Below are 26,956 nucleotides of genomic sequence, written 5' to 3'. Positions count from 1 at the left end.
AGTTCTTCCTTCCCTCTGTCACCAGGTGGTTGCTCATAGAGGGTCATGTGATTGTTGAGGGTTTAAAAAAAAAAAAAATATTGTAGAGTCTTTACCTTACAAAATAAAACTGAATTGAAATGAAAATGAATAAGAGATTTTAAGATATAATACAACGCCATGACATAAACAAAACAATTATCCCCATAAATAGGGGACTTAAACTCTTGCCATAGACAAGGTATTTACATGGATCTTAAAATGAAATTAATTTAATAATGGATGAAGTTAATCTCTTATTATTTTGACGCTATCTTTTGATAACAATGTGCGTTATATACATTTACATAAATGGCAATGGTAATCATCAAAACGTTATTATAACTTTAAAAGGAGGCTTTCTTATCTTAAAATGTCCATTTTTAGCAAGCACAAGTAGTATTTGCCATTTTAAAGACATTACAGGCAGAACGTTATTGAAACAGCTGCATAACAATTAGCCTACCAAGTGCCCCACTAAAGGTTTTATGAGGAAGTTATTATTACGTTAGAATATATTCAGTGGTACATTAATGTTTTGATGTGGGCTTTTTATTTTCTTAAAGTCTTTTTACAAATGTTAAAGCCGAAGTCGTGCATGCAGTGTAACCAGCCTGTCTTTTGAGCAGCCGTTAGCAGCAGCTCACATGGGTCGTTTCCGGGAAATGTGTGTAGCAGCTCTGCAGCAGTGGTGCTCTTGAACAGACCTTTAGTATATCGTCCCGGCTAAATTTCAACTGATAAAACGCCAGCAGCTCCCTGTTACTGTCTGTAGATAACCAATACAAACCGCATTAAGCATATATTACATGGAAACAATGATTTATTGTGGTTGCTAATTTCGGGTCTTCATCGGGACCGGGGGACTGAAGGGACAGAGGAGTTATATCGCGCAGGTAAGTGTGAGAAATGTGCATGTGTGTGTATATTCTTGGTGTCTTTAAAAAATAAACAAACAAGCAATATATAGGTATATGATACTCTGCGATAGCTGGAAATGTTTCACAAAAGAATATTTTATTTGTCGTTATATTTATCACGCAGTTGCAGAGCTTGTTTGTGTTTATGGCAGTGAGTGAAACTGTGATTTCCTCCAATGCCGTCAAGTTGTGAGCTGGAAGGGCTGAACGCGACTGTTTTCCAGAAGCACTTACACAATGTTAGATTTATTTAAACATGTCCGCGTTATCTCTGCTTTCGTGTCGGCTAAATGTGCCTGTTACGACTTCCACTCCTGATGAAAGCGTTGCATTGGGCAGGCTTGTTTTTATCCCGCACAAGCGCCGCTAGAGGCGCTCTACTTGCTAAATTAACAGCTAACGTTTTCTCAAGTGTGCTCACTGGATCTGCTATCAGAGAGTTAGCTTGAAGTTGCAACCAAGTTTAAATGTAAGTTCTGCAGCTTTGCGTTATATTTTTGTTCGATCAATTGCAATAACTTTGTTTCGAGAGTCGCACAATGTACTGTTGTAGCTATATAAGGTAACAATTTGTTTTCACGGCGATTTAATTGTTGGGTTGGCAGAAGCTAATGTTAGCTACTTAGCTGTGGGAAGTTGTTAGCTCTTAGCTGAATAGCATGCATGCTTGTTTAACTGGTTGCTGGAGAGCAGGTGAAATACAGCAGTTAGATCTGTGATAATGTGCTGATATTTTGATATTGTGTAATTGAGCAATTTTACATATTAGTGTTATTTCTTCAATTTGTAAACTCTGTAACATATTGTATTATTTAAATAGTGTAGTCTGTTACTGTTACTGTCTTGGAGCAGCTGTAATCCAGATAATTTCCTTAGAGAGAGGGTAGAATTAAGACTCAAAAATCAACTTTACCAGTCAATAAATAATTACTCAATGTGTGTTATATTTGAAATGTACTCAATAAATGAATGAAATTCATTCCAACCCATTTACACTGTAGTTATTATTAGATATCCCAATGGTGACTGCTTAGGTTAAGAGCATTACAGACGACTATATTGTGTTACTTACTTTTTTCTTTAATTAATTTTGACATTAAGGTTACTTCTGTATCAAACAGTTGCTCTATTTAAATTGCAAAATATCACTGATGGGTTGCTTGCTTTAGAGACAGATAATGAAATTTCTAGGGCACTTTTTTGAGTACACCTTGCTAGTCCTGGTTTAGACCCCCTTTTTTCCTCGGCTGCCTTAATTCCTTCTGGCACAAATTCAACAAGATGCTGGAAACATTCCTCAGAGATTTTGGTTTATATTGAATTGGAAGCACAAAGTACCACACAGTTAGTGCATATTTGTCTGCTGCACATCGACGAGGTTCCCATTCCACCACATTCAAAAGGTTGTCTGTTGGATTGATGTCTGGAAATTGTGGAGGCCATTTGATTTCAATGCACTTCAGTTTAATTTATATAGCCCTTAATCACAACAACAGTTGCCTCAAGGAACTTTATATTGTTAGGTCAAGACCATACAATAATACAGAAGAAACGAAGAAAACTGCAACAATCATGTGACCCTCTATGAGCTAGCACTTTGGTGACATTAGGAAAGAAAAACTCCCTTTTTTTAAGAGGAAAAAAAGAAAACAGTTTGAGATGATTTGAGCTTTTTGGTCATCTTTATGAAAGCAGCCATCAGAAGATGGGTAGACTGTGTTCATAAAGGGATGGCCATGGTCAGCAGAAATACAGAGGTAGGCTGTGGCATTTAAATAGTTCTCAGTTGGTACTAATGCCTCTTTTCCACTAGTACCTACTCAGCTTAACTTGACCTGGTTTTTAGGGTTTTCCATTAGGTGGTAGTATCTGATACCAGGTACTTTATTAGTACTTGCTCGGCTGGGGTTCCAAGTGAGCTGAGTCGATCTGAAAATGTAACAGCAACTGACTGCATGCCAATGATCGGTCAGTCAGTGGTGTCGCGACTTTTTCACAGAGCTGCCATTTTTAAAAGGCATACACCAAGCAGCAGATATACCGTTGTCTCGACGTCCTCCATTATTGCATTGTGTTTGTGTTGCATACAAACAACATCATGGGACTTTCGGTGACATTACTGCAACGACCCGTAGCACATTGAGGTGGTACTCAATTGTAATTGAAATCAACCTTAACTGAGTGAAGTCAAGTAGGTACTAAGAGAAAAAGGCTTAGGTAATACAAAGCAGGAAGCATCATTTCATGTGAATACTTTATTCTGACCATAATTTTTGAATGCTGCAACATTGTTCCAATTTTCTGTCCAGTTTTGGCCTCAGTTTTCTGTTCTTAGCTCTCAGGAGTGGCACCTCATGTGGTGGCCTGCTGCCTTAGCCCATCTGCTTCAAGGTTTGATATGCTTGCATTCCCAATTGTAGCGGGTGCTTGAGTTAATGTTGCCTTCCTATCAGCTTGAAACCGTTTGGCTATTCTACTTGAACCTCTAGTATCAACAAGGCAATTTTGCTCTAAGAACAATTGCTCACTGGATATTTTTTCTTTTCTTTTTTTTAACCATAGTTATTAGACAGCTCTTTAGCTGACGTGACTTAGATATGTATGTCGAAAAAGATTTTGCTGTTAATTTGCTCTGTAGTTTATTTTCTTTAATAACTTTGACACATCTTATGTGATTTTTAAAGTTCAAACAACAAATATGCCAACACTTGCATACTTCATTCTTAGTGCCTTCATTTTTAATATCTGTTACATTTACAATAGATTTTGGTATTGACTTGCAAAAATGTAGATCTCAGTTGATACTGGATCTTTAGGGATTAACATAAATTCAGATATCTATATATGAATTCATATTCTCTATTTACATGGAGTATTTCAGAGATCTATTGAAAATAGCAATGAAGTCATTGTTTGTTAACTTGTCCTTAAGATCACAGTCTGCTCAACTGTGAATTGTACTCTGCTGCATATGCTGCAGACAGTACTGAGTGTATTGTAAATGATGGCTCTGGAGTTATTTGTTTGGGTTTAATGTCAACCATGTCATAGTCAGTGTTCATCGCTGAGACATCTGAGCTCAGTGTCTTTGCACTTGCACTGGGAAATTTAAATAAAGTAAAATATTTATGTTTGAGTTATTGGTTATCTTTGTGTTTGCAGCATGGACGATGAGGGAGATGATAATCTATGCTTTGACACTGACTCAGATTTAGTAGAAAATAAGGATGGTACCAGGTGTCAAGTCAAATGGACTCAGGAAGAGGTAAGTTGAAAGAAGTCTCAGGACAACCTTTTCTCTTCCTACAGCATCTTGATTTTCACATAATTTATTCAGTTACTGTTACTAATGTCATATTGTTGGTTGTTTTTTGGCTCATATTAATTAACTACCTGGCTAACTCAGTATCTGTAAATGTCGTTGTAATGTTTTGATGGTAACCCATGTACTGTGTTTGGACTTATTTTCTCTGACATTTAGGATGAAAATCTCAAAATTCTGGTCTGCAACATTGGAAAAAAAGATTGGAAAACTATTGCTAGTTTTTTACCAGTAAGTTTTGGTACATGCAGACATTGTTCAAGAATAAGATGAATAACAGCAGTGAATTCTGACTTAATACAGCGTGACATGTCTTGTTCCTTGTACAGGGGCGAACAGAATACCAGTGTATGCACCGCTGGCGAAAATATCTGGATCCTGACTTAATTAAAGGCTTCTGGTCCAAAGAGGAAGATGAAAAGGTGGGAAAATGAAAAACATGGTTTTAGTTTGGATATTTTCCTTTTTTTGTTATTTAAATTCTGTTTTTACTTTTGTATTTTTCTCTGGATAGATAGTAGAGCTTGTGGCCAAGTATGGCACCAAGCACTGGACTCTAATTTCAAAGCATCTAAAGGGTCGATTGGGGAAGCAGTGCCGTGATCGCTGGCACAATCACCTCGACCCAATGATCAGTAAGAGCTGCTGGACTGATGAAGAGGATCTCATCATCTATAAAGCCCACTCCATTCTGGGAAACCGGTGGACTGAGATTTCCAGGCTGCTCCCAGGAAGGTGGGCCAGTTAGCTAGCAATGACTGAATTTTTAAAATATGGTTAGCAGTCAAAATGCAATTTATTTATTTATTTTTTTCTGGCAGGTCTGACAATTCTGTGAAGAATCATTGGAATTCGACCATCAAACGTAAAGCAGAGCTGGGCTTCTTTAGAGATGCTGCTCAAAGCATTTCCATTGATATTCAGCAATTTGTGGATGGAGAGGTACAGTGCTTATTGGATGTAGTTCATACTTTTTAAGGCTTCATTTTCAGTTATAACTGATGAGATATGCCAGTATTGTTAGATAGATTTTATACTGGGACATAGCCAGCTCAAAAAATTCAAAGCTGCTTGTTTTTAATGTCACTAAACTACCATTTTTCCTGCAGTTTTAAGTTACAGTAAACTTTGATATTGTTAATTGTGAATTAATATTACATGATGTGTTACAGGTGGATTTCAAATGTGACGTTGTTTTAGATGCCGAACCAGTAACTCCTGAAGTGGTGAGCTTGCTATAGCTGTATTTCTGAAGAAAAGATTTAGGAATTCATAAATACCTAAATCTTTCAGGATTTCACACAAGCTGTTCTCATCCGACAAGTTTGGTTTACCTATTGTGCGTTTTGCTCTGCTGCAGCTCAGGCCTGAGAAGTCAATGCAGGACAAGGAGCACCATAAAGCCAAGCAGAAGACTGCTGCTCCACCTCCGCAGAGGTCTACATCAAAGAGAGAGTCTTCCTCCCTCAGCAATTCTTTTCTCCCCTGCTCAAAATCCAGTCCCAGCTCTGGCACCGCACCACCAGCCGTGCAGGTGGATCAGAAAAAGTTTGCTGATGCAGCACTAAGGATGATTGCTGAGGACATGTTGCCCCTCAGGTGAGTTCTTCTGCTGATAGTTGAGATAGTGTTGGTTTGTGATTCACTGAAGGAGGTTTGGTAATCCTTAAGTCAATGCAATTTTCTTGTCACTCTGTGGTTATGTTGAAAACTTTGTAAAGGCTTTTATATATTGAATTAATATTTACTGTATATCATTAAATGTATGATTCACTTTATTCCGCACAGCTTTGTTGAAGGGGCTGGCTTCAGGTCTTTCATGAGTACGATCAGCCCTGAGTACAACAAGCTATCCCAGCGCGCAGTGGCCCTGCAGCTTTATGACGAGGTGGAACGAGCCATCAAGCCTCAGCTCATCCGTGATCTTAAATCCTGCCTTGCCACAATGAAAGATGGTGAAAGTGCCATTCATGTCACCGTTGATCTCTGGGCAGGGGCTCAAACCCTGCCAGTAGAGGATCCCATTGTTGTTGTCCAGCTTCACTTTATCAGTGATTCCTGGCAGCTCCGCCGTCCTATTGTGGCCTTCCGTCATGTCAGCCACAAAAACCTCAGCACTTGTGTGTCCAGGGAGCTCGAAGGTGTGCTGCTCAGCTACGGGATCTTTCCTCGCAGCATCGGCTACGTCCTTGCCAACCAGGCTAAAGAAGCCCTAGCTACAAACAACTTGTTCTGCGACTACAAGATTATGTGCACGTCCAATAGAGGAGAACCGGATGGAGATGAAGTGCTGGCCTTTCTGTCAGACCAAATGTCTGAAGCAGAGTCCCCTTTTTCCGAGCTGCAGATGGGGACAAGGACTACATGTGCTGCCAGGACACTGCAGATAGTGATTAGGGATGCCTTAAGAAATTCAAGAGTAGTAGAGAACCTGCTCTCACAGGTCCACAATGTGGTGGCTTTCTTCAAGAGCAGCCCCTACTGGAGCGAGGTATGAGACTAAAGGATTTAAATGTTATTTCCAAGGTATTTAAAGCTGGGTTTCAATATATTCATTTTCATTGCGAGGGAGAAAAACAGAATTTAAGAGATGTTTCCTCTTGCTTACATTATTTAGTGTAATGTGGCAAATGTTTTACAGAAAAGATGCAGACCTGAGCTCTGTTAACAAGATTATTTTTGCCCTTTTTCTCTTTTTTCTTTTAAATTAGGTTTTGATGAAGGAGTACAATGTGTCTTTGTGCCCTTCCTCTAGCAACTGTCGTTGGAACTCCATGATGCTATCATTACGGCGAATGGTCCAGGAGTCTGTCTGGAGCTCCATCATGACTCTCCTGGCCCAGGCACGCATAGAGGCTAGTGACACAGCCAGCGCCCCACCACTGGTCATGGTTAAGAGGGAACAAGTGATTGACATTCTAGGTCTTCTTGAGCCCTTTGAGGAGGCTTTACAGGTAACAGAGCAAGTTTCTCTATAATGGAATTTCCAAATCTACATGTGTAACCTTTTGTTCAGTAATCCCATAATCAGGCTAAGAAGAAATGTGAACGGGGTCTTTAATAGAAGACATGTTTGTGTCTTATCTATCGTAGGTCCTGCAAGGAAATGGTGTGACTATGTCTCTCATCATACCGTCCCTCATTGGACTTGATAAAACCTTGGAGAATTGTGTCACCAACTACACCCACTTCTGCAAGGCCCTGCGCACAGGCCTCTACACACACTTCCAGCCAGTGATTCACCAGAAGGACATGATACTAGCTGCTGTGCTGGATCCTAGGATCAAACTGCAGGTACCAAATTAGGCCAGAAGCATAGCGGACTTCTGTAGATTTATATTTAATTGAATATGCATGTTGAGTAGATATAGGAAAAAAATGTGTGTACATTTAAAACAACCATTTTTTTTGCAGCCGTTTTCTGATGACAACCAGGATGAACAGAATGATTTCCTAACACCTCCGTCAAAATCTGAGGCTCGCAGCATTGTTGAGTCCACATTAGAAAACATGGAAGCCTCAACTTTTCCTACTGTTGAGGCAGAGAAAGATCAGACAGGCAGTGGGCTGGAGCACGATGTGAAAGAAGAAAGCCAGACAGATGGCGTGATGGACACTTGTGCTGGCAGCTCAGACAACAACTGTCCTGAAATCAGTGAAAACGACCTCAAGAGGAAGTCCATCTTCAACTTCCTTCAGCCGCCTGCAAAGACTCTAAAGATGTCAGAGTTCGACGTGTACCTGTCTGAACCGCTGTGGGAAAGCAACTCTACTCTTCAGTACTGGAAATGTGCTTCTCGATTCCCGAAGCTCCAAGGCCTCGCCAAGAAGCTGCTGGCGGTGCCCGCCACATCTGGAGGTTTTGACCGTTTCAGTCCGATGGCTGCGTGCATTGTGAAAGCAAAAAGGAACCGCTTGCCACCTCACACCACAGAGAGACTGCTACTATACAAAAACTCTGTAAAAGTGAAGACTGTTAAAAAGCCCAGTCGGGCTGCTAAACACTGATGGATAACAGCTGAGTGTGGCAGAGGTTTCACAGCATTAAACAGAAACTCTGCCTCTACTTTTAAAAACTGTGCCATACGCTAAGAAGGAGGGTGAACTGCTAATACCTCTTATATTGTAGCAAATGAATCAGCTGACTCTTTCTTCCTAGAACGCATTTGCTGGTCTGCATTAAAAAAACAAAACAACAAGTCCTGTGTTACAGCTGGTTTCATCAGTTTGTTAAAAGGACGCATTCTGGTCAATGATCCTCACAGCTTCATACCTGCAGCAGCGATAGAGATGCACACTGTCTCTGCGTGCTGTACGGTGCTGCTCAGAGTTGTACTTTGTCCCTTCCACACATGATTCAAGTCAGAGCTCTCTACTGGATTGGGAAATGGCAAATTAGAAATGGAGTCGGTGAATGAATGGCATCTGATTCACTTCAAACCAAAATGAGTTCAGCTTGTATCGTTCTTTTGCAGAATTTCATGTTTTCTGACTGCAACTTTTGTTAAGACAGTAATAAAATGTCAAATCAGAGGTTGAATGCTTATTTATTTCCACTATGCACTGATAAATGAGATATTTGCTGCCAAACGTGATGGAACAGTAGATCTTTATATTGAATTTGGCTATTCAGTCCCTCCACCCCAAAAGTCATTTATATTTTATAGTCAAATGAGAAATCCACTGTACATTTCTTTCAGGCATTACAGTTTTGTTTCATTCATTCTAACGTGAAATACAACAGTGTCAGCATCTTTTCAGCTTTTTATCAGACTTGTCTTTCACCATTTTCAAATAGCCTAATCAATAATTCATGTACTTTCATAGATGCTGTTGTTTTCCTCAAAACCATAGATTTTTAAAAAGAAAACATTTTGCTTGGATAAACTATAATGTCTGATGGAAGTTGATGGAAAAGCTTCATTTAGTTTGGCTTTGTCAGGTAGGCTGATGTTGGCATTGAATGACAGCTACCTGATTTTACTGCGGTAAAGACCGATAATGTGTTGAAAATTAAAACCAGTGTTATGAGTGCTGTGATCTCCTCTGAGAAGCATTCAAAAAGTTTTTGCTTGCATTAAACATTGGAGTATGTATCAGCTGTGTTATCAAGAAACTGAGATATCTGCTAGAAACTGGAATATTGGAATATGTCTGATATTAAAGACAGTTTGCGACTGAAGAAAACTGTGAGAACATTTTTTTTTAATCCTCTCATTGATTCATCTTCAGTTGAAACTGCGTCAAATCAGCTGCCAATAAGTAATTTAAATGCATTCTATTTTATTTTAGTGTTATTATTCATTTATATTTTATTGCGTCATTGTAGTGCATTTTACTTGTTTTAGTTGCATTCTAGTTTGTAAAGCAAGTTGTGCAGCATAGGCTGTTGGAAATGTGCTCGATCAATAAACCTGACCTTGACCATGTGTGGAGGGAGCCAGAAACATGCTGCTGTTTGCACATATTTAATAATGGGCTCTGCAGAGGAGCTAAAGAAGAGTCCAGCATGTTGCTCTGACTGTGTAACTCCTAAAGGTACAGTAACGGCAACATTGCCTAGTGACTGATCAGGCCAGTAACATTTCTGTTTCTCATATAAACCATCTCAGTGACTTCAGCAGAGATATTTTGTTAGTCAGGGTAAATACAAGGATTAGCTACCGAACATGTGCTTTTGCTCAATGTCTGACTGCGAGTGACTGAGAATGTGTTTACTTTAAAAAATGAAATATGTATTTGGCCACAGTAACTAAAGGTTCGCTAACTAAAAACTAACTAAAATGTAGCTTTAAAAATAGCTGAGAACAGCCTATTTTAATAACCTCACTCCACTTCCTGCCACTGTACAAAAATGAAGCCAAAATTCCCTTTTCATGGGGACTGCCATCACTTTGTATTTTTGAAGCCAGTGTGTGCGTAGTAGTGAATAAAAGCAGATCAAAAGTACTCAAATACAACCACTTGTACACATCAAAAGAAAAATTCAGTTCACATCAATTTTATTTGTGCCAATTTTAAAACTTTAGGGTAACATCCCTACAATAATGCAGAGATTGTAGGGATGTTAACTTGCAATATTATATAATATTGCAAGTTAACATCCCTACAATAATGCAGAGAAAACCCAACAATCCGAAGATCCCCTATGAGCAAGCACTTGGCGACAGTGGGAAGGAAAAACTCCCTTTTAATAGGAAGAAACCTTCAGTAGAACCAGGCTCAGTGAGGGGCGGCCATCTACCTCGACCGGTTGGGGGTGATGAAGCGACATAGATGAAATGCATGTCACTTCCTCACACATGCAGAGATGTCCTTATTGTCTTACATTTATGATGTTATAGCAAATACAGCCTCTCCTGGGTTACGGATGTAATATACCCTCAGGATGGGCGGGTATTAAATTTTTTTCTGATATTGTCTCTTTGTGATTTATTTTGACTTTGGAAACAAAGAAATAGATATTTTTTAACCAGCTTAAAAGCTGATTATTTCTTTGGAGTCAGTGTGAGAACTGGTAGGAGGATTTTTTAGATGTGGTTGGGTTTGGCTGAAGGCCGGCGCTTGAGTAGTTTTGTAGCAGGATTGTATACTCTACGTAGAGTTGACTGGGAAGTAAGTTCAGGTGAATGGGGATGAAACATTTCTTCTTCTGCCTTGGGAGTAACAGTGGACTTGAGGTTGAGTGAGCTCCTAGACTCAGACTGCTTCTTTGAGTTGTCTACAGTTTTAGACCGGGCCCTAGTGGAAATAGGAGGTAGCAGGCCATGCACTGCTTTTAGCTTACTGTCATATGTGGTAAGCTTGTTACCCTTTTTACCCTTAAGGTCTCTAATTTCTTTCTGTTGTTCTTTCAGCTCATTGTCGCCTTTGGATGGAAAGTATTCCACATTACTCAGGTCAAATCTCACCTTTTTCCGGGCTATTTGTTCATCCCCATCCTTTCTTTGCTGCTCTGGGGAGGCTTTTTTCTCGACTTGCACAGTGTGGCCGAGTGTGTCATAAAGTCCCTTCAGCTGTTGAGCAGTTTTCAGACGGGCTATGTTATTTTTTTGGGATGAAATTTTCTTCCCCACACTTTTAACTTTCTGTTGACGGCAGTACACCTCCCCAGGTAGTGTAAGAAGCTCGTCTATCCTTCTTTCAAGGAAGTCATTACGATGAATGTACTTCTCATTGTTCTGAATCTCAGTCTGAAGCTGCTCATTTTGTTTCTGCAGTTCTTTAAGTGTTTCATTTTTTTCCTCAGTCGTCTTGCTTAGCTTCATCTTGAGTTCTTGTTTTTCCTGCTCATGTTTGATTTTAAGGACAACCAGAGATTCCACCTCCTTTTCTTTCTTGTCCCGCATCGTTTTTTCAGTGGCACACTTATTTTCAAGGTGTTTGATTGCCTTATGAAGAGCCCGAATTTTTGCCTCATATTTGTTTGTGAGATCTACATTCTGTGACTCTGCGGACCTTAGCTGGGATTTGGTTTCCTCTGTCATCTTCGCAACCAGTTCCTGCTCTTCTTTCAAAGATGCCTCAAGACTTGAAATCTTAGAATTCTTTTCATCGATTTCCTCCAACTGAAGCTTTTCAGCTTGTTTGTACTTTTCTATCTCATTTCTGAGCACCTGCATTTCTTTGGACTCCTCTTTCATCTTTGCAACCAGTCCCTGCTCTTCTTTCAAAGATGCCTCAAGACTTGAAATCCTACAATTCTTTTCTTGGATTTCCTCAAGCTGAAGTTTTTTAGCTTGTTTGTAATTTTCTATCTCATTTCTGAGCATCTGTATATCAAAGTAGCTTAGGGAGCTCATTTTGAAATGAATGTATTTAGTTTAGTTTATACGACGTGTTATTCTGTGTTTGAAAAATGATCTACTCAATGAGACAGTGTTCGCAAGTGGAAACTGTTAGTTCAGAACTATAGCGATCTATGGGTTCAAGGTATGTACTCGAGGGATATTTATAGGCTCTGACTCCGCCCCCAGAACTGTCTTCAAAGGAGTTCAAGTGACGTTATCGCCGAACGTCGTGACATTCAAAGGACAGTCTATTATGATGTCATTTTGTACCAGAATGGGTTCAATTTGATATTGTGTCTTTGCAAGTTTGTTCAACTTGCATTGCGATTTCTTTTTTTAGCAGACTTTAGCGATCCTTCTACTTGGGCTGTCTTCAAGTTTAAGGTATCTGTCGTTTCCCACCGTATCCCGCCCCGATCGATCCATTTATGTACGAGCCCATCCGCCCCCGGATCCGTTCATCGGGGCTCATCGCTACTGTTGTAGTCACTTGTCCGGAGCTAACAACAGCTGTTGAGCTGACTATTAAGCTAACATTATGCCCGCTAGTGTTACGTGTCCTACAAGTCACACTTTTTCTGTGATAAACAGTTGAATTAAATTCTTACAGCGTATGAGAGGTTGGCAGCGTCAAAACATTAGCAATAGGTGACAATAACGAGTGCTGGAGGATTTATTTAGTTATTTATTTAGATCCATTTCTTCAGTATAAGAAGCCATACTATCAGAACACCGCAATACAGATACAACTAATAGGCTACTTATTCTGCAGAAAAACTTTCACCATTTGTGCTTAAGAGTATATGAATTTATATGACTACTGCTTATGTTGAAGATTAAGCTCAGTTTTAATATTTCATGTCATTCTATAATGATCATAGCGTATGCAGAGATGACACATATTTGTCCATTTTAATATTCAGCTGAGCATGAATGGAATGTCAGAGTGGTGTCTGACAGTATATATGTATGTTATTATAATGAACACAGTGTATATATGTATGAATGTTTGATTCAAAGATAAGATTAGACATTTAAAATAAATGAATAACAAACAAAAATCTAGCAGGTTGAGCACTGTGTGAAGCAGGAAACATTCAAGCAGATGAAAAATATATTAAATGAAAATACTGAGCTTATCGTTGATCAGCTTGGATTGTGTAGATCACAAATCTTTTGGTCTGAATCTTTTTTTATTTAATTCTTATAATATCCATCGTGACTCTCTTTTTCATCAGTGGAACTCTGTCCCAGTCTGCTCCACCACCGGGAGATTCTCCGCTGTCCACGATGTCTTCACTGTGGATGCCATGTTTGTGTCTTATCTATCGTAGGTCCTGCAGGGAAATGGTGTGACTATGTCTCTCATCATACCGTCCCTCATTGGACTTGATAAAACCTTGGAGAATTGTGTCACCAACTACACCCACTTCTGCAAGGCCCTGCGCACAGGCCTCTACACACACTTCCAGCCAGTGATTCACCAGAAGGACATGATACTAGCTGCTGTGCTGGATCCTAGGATCAAACTGCAGGTACCAAATTAGGCCAGAAGCATAGCGGACTTCTGTAGATTTATATTTAACTGAATATGCGTGTTGAGTAGATATAGGAAAAAAATGTGTGTACATTTAAAACAACCATTTTTTTTGCAGCCGTTTTCTGATGACAACCAGGATGAACAGAATGATTTCCTAACACCTCCGTCAAAATCTGAGGCTCGCAGCATTGTTGAGTCCACATTAGAAAACATGGAAGCCTCAACATTTCCTACTGTTGAGGCAGAGAAAGATCAGACAGGCAGTGGGCTGGAGCACGATGTGAAAGAAGAAAGCCAGACAGATGGCGTGATGGACACTTGTGCTGGCAGCTCAGACAACAACTGTCCTGAAATCAGTGAAAACGACCTCAAGAGGAAGTCCATCTTCAACTTCCTTCAGCCGCCTGCAAAGACTCTAAAGATGTCAGAGTTCGATGTGTACCTGTCTGAACCGCTGTGGGAAAGCAACTCTACTCTTCAGTACTGGAAATGTGCTTCTCGATTCCCGAAGCTCCAAGGCCTCGCCAAGAAGCTGCTGGCGGTGCCCGCCACATCTGGAGGTTTTGACCGTTTCAGTCCGATGGCTGCGTGCATTGTGAAAGCAAAAAGGAACCGCTTGCCACCTCACACCACAGAGAGACTGCTACTATACAAAAACTCTGTAAAAGTGAAGACTGTTAAAAAGCCCAGTCGGGCTGCTAAACACTGATGGATAACAGCTGAGTGTGGCAGAGGTTTCACAGCATTAAACAGAAACTCTGCCTCTACTTTTAAAAACTGTGCCATACGCTAAGAAGGAGGGTGAACTGCTAATACCTCTTATATTGTAGCAAATGAATCAGCTGACTCTTTCTTCCTAGAACGCATTTGCTGGTCTGCATTAAAAAAACAAAACAACAAGTCCTGTGTTACAGCTGGTTTCATCAGTTTGTTAAAAGGACGCATTCTGGTCAATGATCCTCACAGCTTCATACCTGCAGCAGCGATAGAGATGCACACTGTCTCTGCGTGCTGTACGGTGCTGCTCAGAGTTGTACTTTGTCCCTTCCACACATGATTCAAGTCAGAGCTCTCTACTGGATTGGGAAATGGCAAATTAGAAATGGAGTCGGTGAATGAATGGCATCTGATTCACTTCAAACCAAAATGAGTTCAGCTTGTATCGTTCTTTTGCAGAATTTCATGTTTTCTGACTGCAACTTTTGTTAAGACAGTAATAAAATGTCAAATCAGAGGTTGAATGCTTATTTATTTCCACTATGCACTGATAAATGAGATATTTGCTGCCAAACGTGATGGAACAGTAGATCTTTATATTGAATTTGGCTATTCAGTCCCTCCACCCCAAAAGTCATTTATATTTTATAGTCAAATGAGAAATCCACTGTACATTTCTTTCAGGCATTACAGTTTTGTTTCATTCATTCTAACGTGAAATACAACAGTGTCAGCATCTTTTCAGCTTTTTATCAGACTTGTCTTTCACCATTTTCAAATAGCCTAATCAATAATTCATGTACTTTCATAGATGCTGTTGTTTTCCTCAAAACCATAGATTTTTAAAAAGAAAACATTTTGCTTGGATAAACTATAATGTCTGATGGAAGCTGATGGAAAAGCTTCATTTAGTTTGGCTTTGTCAGGTAGGCTGATGTTGGCATTGAATGACAGCTACCTGATTTTACTGCGGTAAAGACCGATAATGTGTTGAAAATTAAAACCAGTGTTATGAGTGCTGTGATCTCCTCTGAGAAGCATTCAAAAAGTTTTTGCTTGCATTAAACATTGGAGTATGTATCAGCTGTGTTATCAAGAAACTGAGATATCTGCTAGAAACTGGAATATTGGAATATGTCTGATATTAAAGACAGTTTGCGACTGAAGAAAACTGTGAGAACATTTTTTTTAATCCTCTCATTGATTCATCTTCATTTGAAACTGCGTCAAATCAGCTGCCAATAAGTAATTTAAATGCATTCTATTTTATTTTAGTGTTATTATTCATTTATATTTTATTGCGTCATTGTAGTGCATTTTACTTGTTTTAGTTGCATTCTAGTTTGTAAAGCAAGTTGTGCAGCATAGGCTGTTGGAAATGTGCTCGATCAATAAACCTGACCTTGACCATGTGTGGAGGGAGCCAGAAACATGCTGCTGTTTGCACATATTTAATAATGGGCTCTGCAGAGGAGCTAAAGAAGAGTCCAGCATGTTGCTCTGACTGTGTAACTCCTAAAGGTACAGTAACGGCAACATTGCCTAGTGACTGATCAGGCCAGTAACATTTCTGTTTCTCATATAAACCATCTCAGTGACTTCAGCAGAGATATTTTGTTAGTCAGGGTAAATACAAGGATTAGCTACCGAACATGTGCTTTTGCTCAATGTCTGACTGCAAGTGACTGAGAATGTGTTTACTTTAAAAAATGAAATATGTATTTGGCCACAGTAACTAAAGGTTCGCTAACTAAAAACTAACTAAAATGTAGCTTTAAAAATAGCTGAGAACAGCCTATTTTAATAACCTCACTCCACTTCCTGCCACTGTACAAAAATGAAGCCAAAATTCCCTTTTCATGGGGACTGCCATCACTTTGTATTTTTGAAGCCAGTGTGTGCGTAGTAGTGAATAAAAGCAGATCAAAAGTACTCAAATACAACCACTTGTACACATCAAAAGAAAAATTCAGTTCACATCAATTTTATTTGTGCCAATTTTAAACCTTTATTATATTATATAATATAATATTGCAAGGTAACATCCCTACAATAACGCAGAGATTGTAGGGAACTGGTAGGAGGATTTTTTAGATGTGGTTGGGTTTGGCTGAAAGCCGGCGCTTGAGTATTTTTGTAGCAGGATTGTATACTCTACGTAGAGTTGACTGGGAAGTAAGTTCAGGTGAATGGGGATGAAACATTTCTTCTTCTGCCTTGGGAGTAACAGTGGACTTGAGGTTGAGTGAGCTCCTAGACTCAGACTGCTTCTTTGAGTTGTCTACAGTTTTAGACCGGGCCCTAGTGGAAATAGGAGGTAGCAGGCCATGCACTGCTTTTAGCTTACTGTCATATGTGGTAAGCTTGTTACCCTTTTTACCCTTAAGGTCTCTAATTTCTTTCTGTTGTTCTTTCAGCTCATTGTCGCCTTTGGATGGAAAGTATTCCACATTACTCAGGTCAAATCTCACCTTTTTCCGGGCTATTTGTTCATCCCCATCCTTTCTTTGCTGCTCTGGGGAGGCTTTTTTCTCGACTTGCACAGTGCGGCCGAGCGTGTCATAAAGTCCCTTCAGCTGTTGCAGCAGATCGTCATTTTCTTTTTTCTGTACTGCATTCTTTTGTCGTTGAATGCCAATGTCAGTTTCCAGTTCTTCTATTACTTGCTCAAGCTTAAATACTGTGTGTTTGGACTTTGTCAGAGCTTTCTCAACCTCTTCTTTGTCCTCCACAGTTTGCGTCAACTTTGACTTCACTGTGAAGAGGTTGTCATTTGCAGAGCTAAGCTGTTTCTCGTGTTCTTTCTTTTGTTCTGCCTGCTGCAGTTTGATAATGTCCAGCTCAGTCTTTACAGCATTATAGCTGGTCTTAGCATTGGCAAGGTCTACGTTTGTCTCTTGGAGTTCTTGAGCCTTTTCTTTGATTTTATTCTGAAGTGTCTTTATAGTGTCTCTAGCTGTATAGAGTTCGTTCTCAATGCAGAACTTTGTCTCAGAAAGGAGCACTTTATCAGACCTAAGATTTTCACGTCTCTTTATCTCCAGTTCCAGATTGTTTTCTGCTTTGCTAAGAGCAGTTTTCAGACGGGCTATGTTATTTTCTTGGGATGAAATTTTCTTCCCAGACTCCTGCGTCTCATTTTCAAATATAATTATTTGCTTAGTTTTAACCTCAAGGCAGTTTTCCAGACGGTCGATAGTAAAACGTTGCCTTGCCAGCTCCTTTATCTGACTTTCAGATTCCAGGACTTTAGCTTTTAACTCTTTCCTCAACGTTATGTTGTTACATTCCTTCTCCCTAAGACGTACTTTCAGTTCATCATTTTTCTTTGTCAGTTGGTTTTTCTCATCTATTGCCCAGCGCTTTCCCGCTTTATACTCCTCATTTTGTCTTTGACACTTTTTAAGTTCAGCCTGTAGTTTCTCTTTTTCTTCTTCCACACTTTTAACTTTCTGTTGACGGCAGTACACCTCCCCAGGTAGTGTAAGAAGCTCGTCTATCCTTCTTTCAAGGAAGTCATTACGATGAATGTACTTCTCATTGTTCTGAATCTCAGTCTGAAGCTGCTCATTTTGTTTCTGCAGTTCTTTAAGTGTTTCATTTTTTTCCTCAGTCGTCTTGCTTAGCTTCATCTTGAGTTCTTGTTTTTCCTGCTCATTTTTGATTTTAAGGACAACCAGAGATTCCACCTCCTTTTCTTTCTTGTCCCGCATCGTTTTTTCAGTGGCACACTTATTTTCAAGGTGTTTGATTGCCTTATGAAGAGCCCGAATTTTTGCCTCATATTTGTTTGTGAGATCTACATTCTGTGACTCTGCGGACCTTAGCTGGGATTTGGTTTCCAGCAAAACATTTTCCATTTTTTCCATCTTTTCATCTTTGGATTCCTCTGTCATCTTCGCAACCAGTTCCTGTTCTTCTTTCAAAGATGCCTCAAGACTTGAAATCTTAGAATTCTTTTCATCGATTTCCTCAAGCTGAAGTTTTTCAGCTTGTTTGTAATTTTCTATCTCATATCTGAGCACCTGCATTTCTTTGGACTCCTCTTTCATCTTCGCAACCAGTTCCTGCTCTTCTTTCAAAGATGCCTCAAGACTTGAAATCTTACAATTCTTTTCATCGATTTCCTCCAACTGAAGCTTTTCAGCTTGTTTGTACTTTTCTATCTCATTTCTGAGCACCTGCATTTCTTTGGACTCCTCTTTCATCTTTGCAACCAGTCCCTGCTCTTCTTTCAAAGATGCCTCAAGACTTGAAATCCTACAATTCTTTTCTTGGATTTCCTCAAGCTGAAGTTTTTCAGCTTGTTTGTAATTTTCTATCTCATTTCTGAGCATCTGCATATCAAAGTAGCTTAGGGAGCTCATTTTGAAATGAATGTATTTAGTTTAGTTTATACGACGTGTTATTCTGTGTTTGAAAAATGATCTACTCAATGAGACAAAGTGTTCGCAAGTGGAAACTGTTAGTTCAGAACTATAGCGATCTATGGGTTCAAGGTATGTACTCGAGGGATATTTATAGGCTCTGACTCCGCCCCCAGAACTGTCTTCAAAGGAGTTCAAGTGACGTTATCGCCGAACGTCGTGACATTCAAAGGACAGTCTATTATGATGTCATTTTGTACCAGAATGGGTTCAATTTGATATTGTGTCTTTGCAAGTTTGTTCAACTTGCATTGCGATTTCTTTTTTTAGCAGACTTTAGCGATCCTTCTACTTGGGCTGTCTTCAAGTTTAAGGTATCTGTCGTTTCCCACCGTATCCCGCCCCGATCGATCCATTTATGTACGAGCCCATCCGCCCCCGGATCCGTTCATCGGGGCTCATCGCTACTGTTGTAGTCACTTGTCCGGAGCTAACAACAGCTGTTGAGCTGACTATTAAGCTAACATTATGCCCGCTAGTGTTACGTGTCCTACAAGTCACACTTTTTCTGTGATAAACAGTTGAATTAAATTCTTACAGCGTATGAGAGGTTGGCAGCGTCAAAACATTAGCAATAGGTGACAATAACGAGTGCTGGAGGATTTATTTAGTTATTTATTTAGATCCATTTCTTTAGTATAAGAAGCCATACTATCAGAACACCGCAATACAGATACAACTAATAGGCTACTTATTCTGCAGAAAAACTTTCACCATTTGTGCTTAAGAGTATATGAATTTATATGACTACTGCTTATGTTGAAGATTAAGCTCAGTTTTAATATTTCATGTCATTCTATAATGATCATAGCGTATGCAGAGATGACACATATTTGTCCATTTTAATATTCAGCTGAGCATGAATGGAATGTCAGAGTGGTGTCTGACAGTATATATGTATGTTATTATAATGAACACAGTGTATATATGTATGAATGTTTGATTCAAAGATAAGATTAGACATTTAAAATAAATGAATAACAAACAAAAATCTAGCAGGTTGAGCACTGTGTGAAGCAGGAAACATTCAAGCAGATGAAAAATATATTAAATGAAAATACTGAGCTTATCGTTGATCAGCTTGGATTGTGTAGATCACAAATCTTTTGGTCTGAATCTTTTTTTATTTAATTCTTATAATATCCATCGTGACTCTCTTTTTCATCAGTGGAACTCTGTCCCAGTCTGCTCCACCACCGGGAGATTCTCCGCTGTCCACGATGTCTTCACTGTGGATGCCATGTTTGTGTCTTATCTATCGTAGGTCCTGCAGGGAAATGGTGTGACTATGTCTCTCATCATACCGTCCCTCATTGGACTTGATAAAACCTTGGAGAATTGTGTCACCAACTACACCCACTTCTGCAAGGCCCTGCGCACAGGCCTCTACACACACTTCCAGCCAGTGATTCACCAGAAGGACATGATACTAGCTGCTGTGCTGGATCCTAGGATCAAACTGCAGGTACCAAATTAGGCCAGAAGCATAGCGGACTTCTGTAGATTTATATTTAATTGAATATGCATGTTGAGTAGATAAAGGAAAAAAATGTGTGTACATTTAAAACAACCATTTTTTTTGCAGCCGTTTTCTGATGACAACCAGGATGAACAGAATGATTTCCTAACACCTCCGTCAAAATCTGAGGCTCGCAGCATTGTTGAGTCCACATTAGAAAACATGGAAGCCTCAACTTTTCCTACTGTTGAGGCAGAGAAAGATCAGACAGGCAGTGGGCTGGAGCACGATGTGAAAGAAGAAAGCCAGACAGATGGCGTGATGGACACTTGTGCTGGCAGCTCAGACAACAACTGTCCTGAAATCAGTGAAAACGACCTCAAGAGGAAGTCCATCTTCAACTTCCTTCAGCTGCCTGCAAAGACTCTAAAGATGTCAGAGTTCGACGTGTACCTGTCTGAACCGCTGTGGGAAAGCAGTACTGGAAATGTGCTTCTCGATTCCCGAAGCTCCAAGGCCTCGCCAAGAAGCTGCTGGCGGTGCCCGCCACATCTGGAGGTTTTGACCGTTTCAGTCCGATGGCTGCGTGCATTGTGAAAGCAAAAAGGAACCGCTTGCCACCTCACCCCACAGAGAGACTGCTACTATACAAAAACTCTGTAAAAGTGAAGACTGTTAAAAAGCCCAGTCGGGCTGCTAAACACTGATGGATAACAGCTGAGTGTGGCAGAGCTTGCACAGCATTAAACAGAAACTCTGCCTCTACTTTTAAAAACTGTGCCATACGCTAAGAAGGAGGGTGAACTGCTAATACCTCTTATATTGTAGCAAATGAATCAGCTGACTCTTTCTTCCTAGAACGCATTTGCTGGTCTGCATTAAAAAAACAAAACAACAAGTCCTGTGTTACAGCTGGTTTCATCAGTTTGTTAAAGGGACGCATTCTGGTCAATGATCCTCACAGCTTCATCCTCACAGAGCCCATTTAATAATGGGCTCTGCAGAGGAGCTAAAGAAGAGTCCAGCATGTTGCTCTGACTGTGTAACTCCTAAAGGTACAGTAACGGCAACATTGCCTAGTGACTGATCAGGCCAGTAACATTTCTGTTTCTCATATAAACCATCTCAGTGACTTCAGCAGAGATATTTTGTTAGTCAGGGTAAATACAAGGATTAGCTACCGAACATGTGCTTTTGCTCAATGTCTGACTGCGAGTGACTGAGAATGTGTTTACTTTAAAAAATGAAATATGTATTTGGCCACAGTAACTAAAGGTTCGCTAACTAAAAACTAACTAAAATGTAGCTTTAAAAATAGCTGAGAACAGCCTATTTTAATAACCTCACTCCACTTCCTGCCACTGTACAAAAATGAAGCCAAAATTCCCTTTTCATGGGGACTGCCATCACTTTGTATTTTTGAAGCCAGTGTGTGCGTAGTAGTGAATAAAAGCAGATCAAAAGAACTCAAATACAACCACTTGTACACATCAAAAGAAAAATTCAGTTCACATCAATTTTATTTGTGCCAATTTTAAAACTTTAGGGTAACATCCCTACAATAATGCAGAGATTGTAGGGATGTTAACTTGCAATATTATATAATATTGCAAGTTAACATCCCTACAATAATGCAGAGAAAACCCAACAATCCGAAGATCCCCTATGAGCAAGCACTTGGCGACAGTGGGAAGGAAAAACTCCCTTTTAATAGGAAGAAACCTTCAGTAGAACCAGGCTCAGTGAGGGGCGGCCATCTACCTCGACCGGTTGGGGGTGATGAAGCGACATAGATGAAATGCATGTCACTTCCTCACACATTCAGAGATGTCCTTATTGTCTTACATTTATGATGTTATAGCAAATACAGCCTCTCCTGGGTTACGGATGTAATATACCCTCAGGATGGGCGGGTATTAAATTTTTTTCTGATATTGTCTCTTTGTGATTTATTTTGACTTTGGAAACAAAAAAATAGATATTTTTTAACCAGCTTAAAAGCTGATTATTTCTTTGGAGTCAGTGTGAGAACTGGTAGGAGGATTTTTTAGATGTGGTTGGGTTTGGCTGAAAGCCGGCGCTTGAGTATTTTTGTAGCAGGATTGTATACTCTACGTAGAGTTGACTGGGAAGTAAGTTCAGGTGAATGGGGATGAAACATTTCTTCTTCTGCCTTGGGAGTAACAGTGGACTTGAGGTTGAGTGAGCTCCTAGACTCAGACTGCTTCTTTGAGTTGTCTACAGTTTTAGACCGGGCCCTAGTGGAAATAGGAGGTAGCAGGCCATGCACTGCTTTTAGCTTACTGTCATATGTGGTAAGCTTGTTACCAGTTTTACCCTTAAGGTCTCTAATTTCTTTCTGTTGTTCTTTCAGCTCATTGTCGCCTTTGGATGGAAAGTATTCCGCATTACTCAGGACAAATCTCACCTTTTTCCGGGCTATTTGTTCATCCCCATCCTTTCTTTGCTGCTCTGGGGAGGCTTTTTTCTCGACTTGCACAGTGCGGCCGAGCGTGTCATAAAGTCCCTTCAGCTGTTGAGCAGTTTTCAGACGGGCTATGTTATTTTTTTGGGATGAAATTTTCTTCCCAGGTTCCTGCGTCTCATTTTCAAATATAATTATTTGCTTAGTTTTATCCTCAAGGCAGTTTTCCAGACGGTCGATAGTAAAACGTTGCCTTGCCAGCTCCTTTATCTGACTTTCAGATTCCAGGACTTTAGCTTTTAACTCTTTCCTCAACGTTATGTTGTTACATTCCTTCTCCCTTTGACGTACTTTCAGTTCATCATTTTTCTTTGTCAGTTGGTTTTTCTCATCTATTGCCCAGCGCTTTCCCGCTTTATACTCCTCATTTTGTCTTTGACACTTTTTAAGTTCAGCCTGTAGTTTCTCTTTTTCTTCTTCCACACTTTTAACTTTCTGTTGACGGCAGTACACCTCCCCAGGTAGTGTAAGAAGCTCGTCTATCCTTCTTTCAAGGACGTCATTACGATGAATGTACTTCTCATTGTTCTGAATCTCAGTCTGAAGCTGCTCATTTTGTTTCTGCAGTTCTTTAAGTGTTTCATTTTTTTCCTCAGTCGTCTTGCTTAGCTTCATCTTGAGTTCTTGTTTTTCCTGCTCATTTTTGATTTTAAGGACAACCAGAGATTCCACCTCCTTTTCTTTCTTGTCCCGCATCGTTTTTTCAGTGGCACACTTATTTTCAAGGTGTTTGATTGCCTTATGAAGAGCCCGAATTTTTGCCTCATATTTGTTTGTGAGATCTACATTCTGTGACTCTGCGGACCTTAGCTGGGATTTGGTTTCCTCTGTCATCTTCGCAACCAGTTCCTGCTCTTCTTTCAAAGATGCCTCAAGACTTGAAATCTTACAATTCTTTTCATCGATTTCCTCCAACTGAAGTTTTTCAGCTTGTTTGTACTTTTCTATCTCATTTCTGAGCACCTGCATTTCTTTGGACTCCTCTTTCATCTTTGCAACCAGTCCCTGCTCTTCTTTCAAAGATGCCTCAAGACTTGAAATCCTACAATTCTTTTCTTGGATTTCCTCAAGCTGAAGTTTTTTAGCTTGTTTGTAATTTTCTATCTCATTTCTGAGCATCTGCATATCAAAGTAGCTTAGGGAGCTCATTTTGAAATGAATGTATTTAGTTTAGTTTATACGACGTGTTATTCTGTGTTTGAAAAATGATCTACTCAATGAGACAAAGTGTTCGCAAGTGGAAACTGTTAGTTCAGAACTATAGCGATCTATGGGTTCAAGGTATGTACTCGAGGGATATTTATAGGCTCTGACTCCGCCCCCAGAACTGTCTTCAAAGGAGTTCAAGTGACGTTATCGCCGAACGTCGTGACATTCAAAGGACAGTCTATTATGATGTCATTTTGTACCAGAATGGGTTCAATTTGATATTGTGTCTTTGCAAGTTTGTTCAACTTGCATTGCGATTTCTTTTTTTAGCAGACTTTAGCGATCCTTCTACTTGGGCTGTCTTCAAGTTTAAGGTATCTGTCGTTTCCCACCGTATCCCGCCCCGATCGATCCATTTATGTACGAGCCCATCCGCCCCCGGATCCGTTCATCGGGGCTCATCGCTACTGTTGTAGTCACTTGTCCGGAGCTAACAACAGCTGTTGAGCTGACTATTAAGCTAACATTATGCCCGCTAGTGTTACGTGTCCTACAAGTCACACTTTTTCTGTGATAAACAGTTGAATTAAATTCTTACAGCGTATGAGAGGTTGGCAGCGTCAAAACATTAGCAATAGGTGACAATAACGAGTGCTGGAGGATTTATTTAGTTATTTATTTAGATCCATTTCTTCAGTATAAGAAGCCATACTATCAGAACACCGCAATACAGATACAACTAATAGGCTACTTATTCTGCAGAAAAACTTTCACCATTTGTGCTTAAGAGTATATGAATTTATATGACTACTGCTTATGTTGAAGATTAAGCTCAGTTTTAATATTTCATGTCATTCTATAATGATCATAGCGTATGCAGAGATGACACATATTTGTCCATTTTAATATTCAGCTGAGCATGAATGGAATGTCAGAGTGGTGTCTGACAGTATATATGTATGTTATTATAATGAACACAGTGTATATATGTATGAATGTTTGATTCAAAGATAAGATTAGACATTTAAAATAAATGAATAACAAACAAAAATCTAGCAGGTTGAGCACTGTGTGAAGCAGGAAACATTCAAGCAGATGAAAAATATATTAAATGAAAATACTGAGCTTATCGTTGATCAGCTTGGATTGTGTAGATCACAAATCTTTTGGTCTGAATCTTTTTTTATTTAATTCTTATAATATCCATCGTGACTCTCTTTTTCATCAGTGGAACTCTGTCCCAGTCTGCTCCACCACCGGGAGATTCTCCGCTGTCCACGATGTCTTCACTGTGGATGCCATGTTTGTGTCTTATCTATCGTAGGTCCTGCAGGGAAATGGTGTGACTATGTCTCTCATCATACCGTCCCTCATTGGACTTGATAAAACCTTGGAGAATTGTGTCACCAACTACACCCACTTCTGCAAGGCCCTGCGCACAGGCCTCTACACACACTTCCAGCCAGTGATTCACCAGAAGGACATGATACTAGCTGCTGTGCTGGATCCTAGGATCAAACTGCAGGTACCAAATTAGGCCAGAAGCATAGTGGACTTCTGTAGATTTATATTTAATTGAATATGCGTGTTGAGTAGATAAAGGAAAAAAATGTGTGTACATTTAAAACAACCATTTTTTTTGCAGCCGTTTTCTGATGACAACCAGGATGAACAGAATGATTTCCTAACACCTCCGTCAAAATCTGAGGCTCGCAGCATTGTTGAGTCCACATTAGAAAACATGGAAGCCTCAACATTTCCTACTGTTGAGGCAGAGAAAGATCAGACAGGCAGTGGGCTGGAGCACGATGTGAAAGAAGAAAGCCAGACAGATGGCGTGATGGACACTTGTGCTGGCAGCTCAGACAACAACTGTCCTGAAATCAGTGAAAACGACCTCAAGAGGAAGTCCATCTTCAACTTCCTTCAGCCTCCTGCAAAGACTCTAAAGATGTCAGAGTTCGACGTGTACCTGTCTGAACCGCTGTGGGAAAGCAACTCTACTCTTCAGTACTGGAAATGTGCTTCTCGATTCCCGAAGCTCCAAGGCCTCGCCAAGAAGCTGCTGGCGGTGCCCGCCACATCTGGAGGTTTTGACCGTTTCAGTCCGATGGCTGCGTGCATTGTGAAAGCAAAAAGGAACCGCTTGCCACCTCACACCACAGAGAGACTGCTACTATACAAAAACTCTGTAAAAGTGAAGACTGTTAAAAAGCCCAGTCGGGCTGCTAAACACTGATGGATAACAGCTGAGTGTGGCAGAGCTTGCACAGCATTAAACAGAAACTCTGCCTCTACTTTTAAAAACTGTGCCATACGCTAAGAAGGAGGGTGAACTGCTAATACCTCTTATATTGTAGCAAATGAATCAGCTGACTCTTTCTTCCTAGAACGCATTTGCTGGTCTGCATTAAAAAAACAAAACAACAAGTCCTGTGTTACAGCTGGTTTCATCAGTTTGTTAAAGGGACGCATTCTGGTCAATGATCCTCACAGCTTCATACCTGCAGCAGCGATAGAGATGCACACTGTCTCTGCGTGCTGTACGGTGCTGCTCAGAGTTGTACTTTGTCCCTTCCACACATGATTCAAGTCAGAGCTCTCTACTGGATTGGGAAATGGCAAATTAGAAATGGAGTCGGTGAATGAATGGCATCTGATTCACTTCAAACCAAAATGAGTTCAGCTTGTATCGTTCTTTTGCAGAATTTCATGTTTTCTGACTGCAACTTTTGTTAAGACAGTAATAAAATGTCAAATCAGAGGTTGAATGCTTATTTATTTCCACTATGCACTGATAAATGAGATATTTGCTGCCAAACGTGATGGAACAGTAGATCTTTATATTGAATTTGGCTATTCAGTCCCTCCACCCCAAAAGTCATTTATATTTTATAGTCAAATGAGAAATCCACTGTACATTTCTTTCAGGCATTACAGTTTTGTTTCATTCATTCTAACGTGAAATACAACAGTGTCAGCATCTTTTCAGCTTTTTATCAGACTTGTCTTTCACCATTTTCAAATAGCCTAATCAATAATTCATGTACTTTCATAGATGCTGTTGTTTTCCTCAAAACCATAGATTTTTAAAAAGAAAACATTTTGCTTGGATAAACTATAATGTCT

The 26,956-nt window shown here is 39.9% G+C and overlaps 4 protein-coding genes across 6 annotated transcripts; 2 read left to right on the top strand and 2 right to left on the bottom strand.

The window, feature by feature from the left end:
• Positions 1 to 639: 639 nt before the first annotated feature.
• mybl2a (v-myb avian myeloblastosis viral oncogene homolog-like 2a) lies at positions 640 to 26,591 on the top strand. 3 transcript variants are annotated; one of them, XR_003270764.1, is made up of 15 exons: positions 640 to 914; positions 4,101 to 4,203; positions 4,420 to 4,491; positions 4,590 to 4,682; positions 4,775 to 4,995; positions 5,082 to 5,202; positions 5,433 to 5,486; positions 5,621 to 5,859; positions 6,049 to 6,751; positions 6,972 to 7,214; positions 7,354 to 7,554; positions 7,675 to 8,048; positions 20,681 to 21,248; positions 25,056 to 25,352; positions 25,473 to 26,591. XR_003270764.1 is itself a non-coding variant. In XM_026153279.1 (12 exons), the coding sequence occupies exons 2-12, from the start codon at positions 4,102 to 4,104 to the stop codon at positions 8,266 to 8,268; spliced, it is 2,643 nt and encodes an 880-aa protein (XP_026009064.1). In that variant the 5' UTR covers positions 1,227 to 1,407; position 4,101; the 3' UTR covers positions 8,269 to 8,793. The 3 variants fall into 3 exon arrangements, 1 of the variants encoding a protein (XP_026009064.1); XR_003270763.1 differs by lacking the exon at positions 640 to 914 and adding an exon at positions 1,222 to 1,407; XM_026153279.1 differs by lacking the exons at positions 640 to 914; positions 20,681 to 21,248; positions 25,056 to 25,352; positions 25,473 to 26,591 and adding an exon at positions 1,227 to 1,407 and having other exon boundaries at positions 7,675 to 8,793.
• LOC113013109 (trichohyalin-like) lies at positions 10,461 to 20,198 on the bottom strand. The gene is made up of 2 exons (XM_026153734.1): positions 16,404 to 20,198; positions 10,461 to 12,080 (listed from the first exon to the last, which is right to left on the bottom strand). The coding sequence occupies exons 1-2, from the start codon at positions 18,672 to 18,674 to the stop codon at positions 10,791 to 10,793; spliced, it is 3,561 nt and encodes a 1,186-aa protein (XP_026009519.1). The 5' UTR covers positions 18,675 to 20,198; the 3' UTR covers positions 10,461 to 10,790.
• On the top strand, positions 13,302 to 14,824 carry LOC113012876 (uncharacterized). The gene is made up of 2 exons (XM_026153286.1): positions 13,302 to 13,585; positions 13,706 to 14,824. Exons 1-2 carry the CDS (start codon positions 13,409 to 13,411, stop codon positions 14,297 to 14,299), a joined length of 771 nt encoding a protein of 256 aa, XP_026009071.1. The 5' UTR covers positions 13,302 to 13,408; the 3' UTR covers positions 14,300 to 14,824.
• Positions 21,911 to 25,061, bottom strand: LOC113012873 (CAP-Gly domain-containing linker protein 1-like). Its single transcript, XM_026153281.1, has one exon. The coding sequence runs from the start codon at positions 23,825 to 23,827 to the stop codon at positions 22,241 to 22,243; it is 1,587 nt and encodes a 528-aa protein (XP_026009066.1). The 5' UTR covers positions 23,828 to 25,061; the 3' UTR covers positions 21,911 to 22,240.
• Positions 26,592 to 26,956: the final 365 nt, after the last annotated feature.

Source organism: Astatotilapia calliptera, chromosome 20 (assembly GCF_900246225.1).
Source record: "Astatotilapia calliptera chromosome 20, fAstCal1.2, whole genome shotgun sequence".
Taxonomy (NCBI): domain Eukaryota; kingdom Metazoa; phylum Chordata; class Actinopteri; order Cichliformes; family Cichlidae; genus Astatotilapia; species Astatotilapia calliptera.
Note: the sequence above shows the minus strand (reverse complement) of the source record. Positions and strands in the feature narration are given on the sequence as shown.